We start from the raw sequence: 8499 nt of genomic DNA, 5'->3' as shown, positions 1-8499 counted from the left end.
AAATCTTGGTGCATGTGCAGTTCTTGGCTATGTTCACAAATATCTAACATAGATTGGCCCAATGCTGCAGACTTTCATTGTATATTATCACCGGGGAAGTGGAGACTGAGGAAATGCTACCGCCCCAAGCTCACTCCTGTGATGGACTACAATCTCAATACAAATTAGCTAACTAAATGTAAGACTGTAGTCCATCAAGGGCGTGAGCTTGGAGTGGTGGCTGTTTTACAACACACACAGGGACCATGGGGAACAAAAGTAGCCACCCTCCAGAATGTGTGACAATGAGACAACAGAGGGATAAACAGATGAGCTAATCAGTCTGCTGCTTCTCCTATCACTGTCCAGTTACAGGCTGGGGGAGGGACAAGACCTGTGTTAGTAAACTGAAGAAGAGCAGGTCCTCTGCCTTGCTAGACAGGGCTGTGTGCCAAGCTGTGTAAATCTCTGTCATGCTTAGCGTAGCAAAACCTCAAAAATAGGATGCGGACCCACAAGCATATACTGAAGATTAAATAGCGCTCTACTGTGAAGCTGAGTCATGTTCTAGTCAAAGGGCAAATTCATAGTTAGTGTCCAGGCAGGGATCGAGGCAGGCAGAGAAGGTTCAGGTGGAGGTCACAGGCCACGGTCGGTACATGGATAAATATCATCAGTAGTACAAGGCTTTTGCAAGGTTATAAACAGAGCTAAGCTGTAAAGATTGGCCAGTATTCACCAGGAAACTGTCTCGAGTGCAAACTTGTGTGCATTCCATTACACATGGTCCCATGTATAATATAATGGGCAAAGGTGCTTTAGCTGGCATTTGTGCATGAAAAAGTGTGCACTAGTGCTCCTGCACACAAGGGTTAGCTTTACTGTGTATGCATGTGGGCAGACAGACGTGCACACGTACAGGAGTGCTCATTGGCACCAGTCTGCCTATTTAAACCACCACAGACCCTTAGTTAATTGCTGACTGGTCTTTAGCTCATTCCTTTTATCCCCCTGATCTGATCTGCCACTTGCTTCCTGAAAGACAATCCTGGCTTGTGACCCCGCCCCCGCTTCCCATGATTTAGTACCTCACCTCTGCTCTTCTGTGTATGATCTCGGCTTGTGACCTTGACCCTGATCTTAATTACCAGTTTTGACACTGCTCCATCCAGATGACACTGCCCTTGTCCTGTTAACCTGACTTCATACCTGCTGCATATTCTAGCTCTCTACTACTACGTCCAGTGGACCTTCTAGATCCTGCAGCTGCTGTCACCTGCTCTACGCACTCCAGTGTCTGCATGGACTTTGTCAGACCTGTATCCCAGTCACTTGTACATTCCTGCATCCTCACTCTACCTGTCATCACCTTCAGGAGAGTTGGACAAGGTTTGCAAAGGTAGCTCTCCCCTGCTCAGCTCGATCTCCAGCCAGATACATGACACAAGCTTAGATATGGAACATGAAGCAGGAAGTAGTTAAATAGAGAGGAAAGTGCCATAAAGAAGACCAGGCTGGGATTGTACAACAAGCAAGAGAAAAGAACAACAAATAACTTTTCAGGCTGTCTTCCTAGCACAGAGGAAAGGGGAAGCTTTACAAAGCAGGAGGTTCAATGGCCAGCATTGTCCAACAAACCCTCACAATCTCAGGAATAGATAGGCAGGAAAAAATGTCTTGGCAGGTAAAGCAGCTCCCATACTGTATATGTATATTTTCTGGTTATTTAGCTGTGTGCCTGGAGTTCAGCTTTAAACACGCATGGCCTTTAATTCATTAAACTCCCCAATGTAACACAAGTGCACTACAAATACACTCAGCCCTGCATTCCCCAAACAGCCCTGTTTTGTAGGTATAAAGAGATTCATCCTTCCTCCTCCATGGAATCTGTTAAATCCTGCAGATGTAAAAACCACGCTCCACTAGTTCTCACAAGAATGCAAAGATAAGATCTAAATACTGTAAATGTTTTCACCATTGCCGTGGACAAGCATTCCAAAATGTTCTTATCTAGGGTTGTCAGCTGTCCAGTATTCACCCGGACAGTCCGGGTTTTGAATGCTGTGTCCGGGTTTCATGGCAGCAGAAACCCAGACACAAGATGTCAGGCAGACAGGGAGAACCAAAATTAAGATAGGGGCTACTGGCCCCCTATTGCAGTGCTCCCCAACCTTTTTATCGCCGCGGACCGGTCAACGTTTTAAATTTAATTGTATTTAAACATGCCTTAAAAATAAAATACAGTTACACCAAAAAATAAATATAAAGTGATTTAACATTTTAACTCACTAGAACGTGGGCTAATTTGTGGGTTAAATTTGAGCAAACACAATATACACGTACACCAAGCACTGTTAAACATGAGAAAGTACCGGTGAACAGAGAGAAGAGCGATACACACCTTCTCTTTACCAAAGCTACAACGCCACTGCCGCTTGCAGCCGCTCAGCTCCAGACGTCACCTAAAACCGCCCCGATATCACGATATTTTGCGCATGCGCGGTATTGGTGCGGCTTTAGGTGACGTCTCTCCCGGTTAACCTCTCGTCCTGGAAAGTCGGACAAACCCGAGAGAAATACACCACAGTAAATAAAATGGAAATAATTTAACCACTTCAAGACCAGGTGTTTAGACCCCCTTCCTGGCCAGGCCATTTTTCAGTGTTCAGCGCTGCAGTACTTTGACTGACATTTATTCCGTCATGCAACGCTGTACTGAAATTAATTTTATACCATTTTTTGGGGACAGATAGAGCTTTATGTTGGTGGTATTTAAACACCACTGGGGGTTTTATTTTTTATTATAATTAGGAAAAATTACAGAAAAATTTGAAAAAAAAAAAGTATTTTTTTACATTATGTTAGGAAACATTTATTATTACCAGTTTTTTGGTAAAATATAAAATATTGGGTAACGTCGGGTAAATAGACACCAAACATGTCAAGCTTTAAAATTGCGCGCACCCGCGAAATCGCATAAAACTACCATACCCAAAATTGGACATAGGCGACACTTTAAAAGCTTTTACCGCTCATCAGTTTAGTGTCATCAGTGATTGATGGCCCTAGACTTATTGCTCTCACTCCGACGTTCGCGGCGATATGTAACAGCACACCGATCGGCACCCCATACACGCGATCCACCGGCTCTAAAGCCGGCAGATTGCTTGTATGGTAACAGGCATCGCTGCCTATTTTTAAAAAATGGCAATTTCCCTCTCGCGCGAGGGGGCGTGTCTGAGCGGACGTCTAAAGACGCCCACTCAGATCTAGAGAGCTCCGGGCCGGCCGTTTTTCTACTACGGCCAGCCCGGAGGCAGTTAATGTTCCTTTGGCGGCCCGGTACCATTTGATCCACGGACCGGTACCAACTCAACTGTGATATTTAAATATGAATGGGTGGCACTATTTACATATGAATGAGCCACAACTCATTCTCCCAAAAAAATATCAGCATGTCGCTAGAGTGTTCGGGTTACGCTTGAAGAAAAGGTGGCAACCCTATTCTGACCTTCCTACTTTTCACCTTCCTACTTTTGTCAAACTTTATGAAAAAACATGGGTTTCCACAGGCCACTGCAGGGAAGGGCAGATCCATGGTGTTGCCCTCCACAACCATTTTTAAAACTTTGAATGGGAGAGGTAAGAGGAGAAGGACCCATCTGCTTTGTGTTGTGTGACCTTGTCATTGATCAAGCAACATCTATCTCCCCTCTGTGCTGTTTGTAGTCACTGTTTTTAGGTGAACACAAGGTGTGACTTCGGGCTGTAAGGATTGTAATTTGCTTGTGTATAACTTCTCTATGTAGAGGTGGATTGTGCCTTTATACTGAGATAACTTGCTTGTTTACCAAGTAGATATTGTGCTCATTTATAAAAAGACTGTGGCATATTTATAAAGCAGTGAAGGTGGCATTCACTGCAGGTTAATCTTCCACATGAATGTGTTTCAAATGTCAGTGGTGGATTCACCATCAGTGAATGTTTGGTGAAAGGCACATTCGCTGCTGATAATTATGTCCCTTGGTTATCAAACATACTGGGGGTAACTTATCAAATCTGGAGCAGACACAATCTGGAGCAGATTTGCAGTGCAACTATTCAGCTTCTCTTCTCATTTTCAAATGTTACCTGAGCAACCTGAAGAGAGATGCTGATTGGTTACCATGGGCAACTGCTCCAAATTTTGTCTGCTCCAGTTTTGATAAATTCCCCTCACTGTATATACCTGAAATTGAATCAATAAAAATGTATTCTGATTGGCTGGTGTAATACATTGCATGTGACTAGCGGTGTAGACTGACTTAGCTGCTTGCTTTTCCTAGCACATTGTGCTTGATCAGCTTCTTCCCCTGCTTCTCTTGCTGGGGAATGAGCTGCAATCAGCATCTCAATGTACAGTATAGAGCCAGTATGTGACACTCAAGTATCATATGCTGGCTCTAAGTATTGGGTAGAGTACATTTTACTCTGCGAATACTTCTCCTTTAAAGCAGAACCTTAAGCAAAAGTGATCTTAACTCTTCAAGTGGGGCTATCCGGCGCTGCAAGGTTAAGTGCTTGTTTATGTCTAGGTGCTAAAAAAAAAAGTTATCCTCACCCAATCCTCGGAGGCTTGTCCCTGGAGCCTCTGTCCCCTTCTAAGGTCTGTGAGTCATCAAGTTTTATATACAGTGTAAAGGACTTAAGAATGCAGCTATCCAGCTCCAAGGTTTGGGTTAGCATAACTGAGCACTTAAAGGGGACCTTTACCCCCATCAGCATACAGCTCTTTATGCTTATATGAACTCATCTTACATTCATTAGTTAAACATATTTGTATTTTACTTACAACTTATTTTTTTCGCCTTTCCTGGTTCACTTTGGCACAAATAATGTAATCGTGCCCAAGCATTGCATCTTGGGAAGGTTACATCCGCAGAACATTGCTGGGGAATCTTCTCTGTAATCTCAGATCTCAGGGAAAGGCATTTTCCGCCCCTGAGATGATGTGTATGGTCACATGTACCAGAGTTCCAGGGAGTAAAGTGAGATATAATAATATGCCCTTAGTAAAAATGGCCACTGTCAGAAGAATGGGGAGGAAAAGAAAATTAAAGGGTTACTAAACCCTTGCGTGTTTTTGCATATATCTACTGCTAGAAAGCAGTAGATATATGCAAAAACATAAAAAAAAAAAGAAAACTTTTCAAAAGGGTTAAAACTTACCTGTGTCTCCGCCGCGCTCCTGTCCACCGATTTGAAGATTCTTGGGCGGCTGCAAAGGATCTTGGAGAGGGTGCTTGTGCAGTTCAGATCTTCAGCTGGGAGACAGGAGAGACACAGGGTAAGTTGATGCAGCAGCAGGTACCCGCACAGACTCTGTGGGACAGGAAGTGACAGTTAAGACAGAAGAGTCAGCGCTGGATCAGAGACCGGCACCAGCGCTGGAGGGACTCCTGAAACTAAGGGAAAGAAGATGATCGGATGAGGGAGGCATAATTTAAGGTAAGTCCTTACATTAGCATGGGGGGAGGGGGGGAGCGGTGGAACTGTCCTTTAATGTCACTTTAAGGTATGCAGAGAATACAAAGCCGGCAATTATCTAGAAGTATGTGTGTGTAAGATTAAGGTGATCTCTTACAGATGGAATGTTTGGGAAAATAAGGAAGGGGAAATATTAAATAATATGTAATTGAATGAGTGTTTATGTTTAATGTAAGTACTTTCATGTATTTAAATGTATATGTATACATGTATATTTGTCATTCAAATAATTTCATAAATATATATTCAATAAAAAAAGAAGTATGTGTGTGTAGATTGTAATTACTAAACATTTCTAAAGGTGCATTTGTTGTCATTTTTGAAGATATGGGTGAAGTTCCTCTTTAATCCTTGCAGTGCGTGGGTACCTTCTCTGCAAGGGTTAAAAGGCTTTTGTTCAGAGCTTTGTTCTGCTTTTACTATGTACATTCCTGGAGTTCCCCTTTAAAATCCTAACAATGTACATTGATCTTAATGAAGGGATTGTTTTTTTTCCTCAACAAAAGTGGAGCTGGACTTTAATTGTCCTGATCTGCATCCATGTTCTGTGTCAGCTCAGTATCATATCTAGAAGGCCCCCCCCCCCTATAATATTTAGAAGGTGCCCCCCCCCCCTTATTTTACAGATAAGAGGTTTACTCTGAGTAACTGCTCATCAGCACACAGAGAAGTCTGCAGTGCAGCGGAGGACTGGGAGAAGCACATGTAAAGGTATGCCGGGGATGTCTTCCTTCCCACATAACAGCTGTGCCAGATCCTTGCCGTATTGGCTCTTCCCAGACTTCGCACCCCCCCATCAGTAGTCATTGCTTTTCTCATTGGCTTACCTCCGCTGTCTGCAGTGTAGGAGTCCATCTACTCCCCGTTTACCTTTTCCATTGGTCCACTGTCCCGTCTGGTTTATTCTCAATAGAAGCCGGCGATTGGCTGCCAGCACGGAGACGCTGCTCTGCCATTGGCTTGGTGTGAATGAGAAATTCCAGCATCCAGCTCCCATCCCGTTGAGCAGAAGGCGTGAGGATTTCCTTGTGCTGGCGGTGAGAGGAGCGAGCTGAGGAATGCTGCCGTATGGCCGGCTCCTGGCACCTTCACGTGTCCTCCACACACTTGTAACTTGTGTACCGCATTGAACTTAGTTCTCTACATCGCAGCACCTGCTCTCCCCCTTAGCAAAGCAACCAATGCGTGCCACGCAGTCTGGGCTAGAGCATTTCCTCTGGAAATGGGTACAAGGAACAACCAACACATCACCCTGACATTGAAAGCCAAGCTGACTTATGTGACTTGATGTCAGCCAACAGAATAAAGGTGCATTCATTCTCCTCTATGAGCGTTCATGAAAAAAGCTTCTCTGGGATCATGGATGACAGAGCCAACAAGTTGATCCTGGCGCCGGTTCTAGCTGTCCTCTTTGTCATGATTGTCTACCAGTACGTCTGCCCAGCTGGGACCGGCTCCTGGCATTTCAGGGCAGGGGACCCTGCGAGGGACCAGTCCGCTGAGCTGCCAGCTATGGCAGAGGCTCAGTGGCAGAGTGACGAAGATGAGAGTGAACTTCCAGAAGATAACATCCCCCCCAAATTCCAGCCGACCTTCAGCTTCATGGCCAAAGACCTTTACAGGTTTGTGGATTTTAACATCAAGGGGGACGATGTTATAGTGTTCCTCCACATCCAGAAGACAGGAGGCACTACTTTTGGGAGGCACTTGGTCAGGAATATCCGTTTGGAACAGCCCTGTGACTGTAAGCCAGGACAGAAAAAGTGCACCTGTCACCGTCCTGGGAGGAAGGAGACTTGGTTATTTTCTCGCTTCTCTACCGGCTGGAGTTGTGGCTTGCATGCAGACTGGACCGAGCTCACCAACTGTGTACCGGCAATCATGGAGAAAAAGGACAGCCAGAAAAACCACAGGTCAGTGTCCTGCTAGCACACAGATACATCCTATACATCCAGGTGCAATAGGGTACATCTGCTTGTTGGGGATGCCAGGGTTAATTCATTAATTGACCTGACATAGAAATATTGCAAGATCACATTGATGTACATTGGAAGACAACCAGATCTATGTTTAATGTTGTGTACAGAAACGTAATTAAATCACCAGTGTACACTCAAGTACAAATTATGTACCCGGCGTTGTATGTACAGCACGTTATCTTCCAATGTATATTAATGAGATCCTGCACTATTTGTTTTACTAAGCAAGGTTACCTTGGACTCTCTAAAGTATGTGTAGAGGTATGCAGTGGATCTAAAAATGAACCAGAGAGCTTCTGTGTGTTCTTACGAGGCAGCCTTTGATTTCAGCACCATACATCGTTGCTGTATTCTTAGTAGGCAGCCTCAGATTTCAGAACCTTAGACATTTATTCTTAGTAGGCAGCCATGTATTCTTAGTAGGCTGCCTCAGATTTCAGAGTCATGGACAGCCCATGTGTTCTTAGTAGGGAGACACAGATTTCAGAACCATAGACAGTCCATGTGTTCTTAGTAGGGAGCCTCAGATTTCAGAACCATAGACAGCCCATGTATTCTTAATAGGCAGCCTCAGACTTCAGCACCACAGACAGTTCATGTGTCCTTAGTAGGGAGCCTCAGATTTCAGAACCATAGACAGTCCATATATTCTTAGTAGGCAGCCCCAAATTTCAGCACCATAGACAGTTGATGTGTTCTTAGTAGGGAGCCGCAGATTTCAGAACCATAGGCAGCCCATGTGTTCTTAGTAGGCAAGCTCAGATTTCAGCTCCATGGACGACCAATGTGTTCTTAGTAGGCAGCTTAAGATTTCAGCTCCATGGACAGCCCATGTGATTGTGCTCTTAGTAGGCAAGCTCAGATTTCAGCCCCATGGACAACCGATGTGTTCTTAGTAGGCAGCTTAAGATTTCAGCTCCATGGACAGCCAATGTGTTCTTCTACTTGATGCATATTTCAGCGCGTAAACAGTTGCTGTGTTCTTAGAAGGCAGCCTCCAATTTCAGCACCATGG

General features: G+C 44.4%; 1 protein-coding gene across 1 annotated transcript; it reads left to right on the top strand.

The window, feature by feature from the left end:
- The first annotated feature begins 6798 nt into the window (after positions 1-6798).
- LOC108796550 (heparan-sulfate 6-O-sulfotransferase 3-like) lies at positions 6799-7434 on the top strand. Its single transcript, XM_018568044.1, has 2 exons — positions 6799-6828; positions 6859-7434. Exon 2 carries the CDS (start codon positions 6865-6867, stop codon positions 7432-7434), a length of 570 nt encoding a protein of 189 aa, XP_018423546.1. The 5' UTR covers positions 6799-6828; positions 6859-6864.
- The last annotated feature ends 1065 nt before the right edge of the window (positions 7435-8499 follow it).

This window comes from Nanorana parkeri, unplaced genomic scaffold (genome assembly GCF_000935625.1).
Source record: "Nanorana parkeri isolate BGI_ZX_2015 unplaced genomic scaffold, ASM93562v1 scaffold1130, whole genome shotgun sequence".
Classification (NCBI taxonomy): domain Eukaryota; kingdom Metazoa; phylum Chordata; class Amphibia; order Anura; family Dicroglossidae; genus Nanorana; species Nanorana parkeri.
Note: the sequence above shows the minus strand (reverse complement) of the source record. Positions and strands in the feature narration are given on the sequence as shown.

Excerpts from the sequence above, each read along its gene's own strand:
- LOC108796550 (XM_018568044.1), top strand. The coding sequence starts at position 6,865 with ATGGATGACAGAGCCAACAAGTTGATCCTGGCGCCGGTTCTAGCTGTC.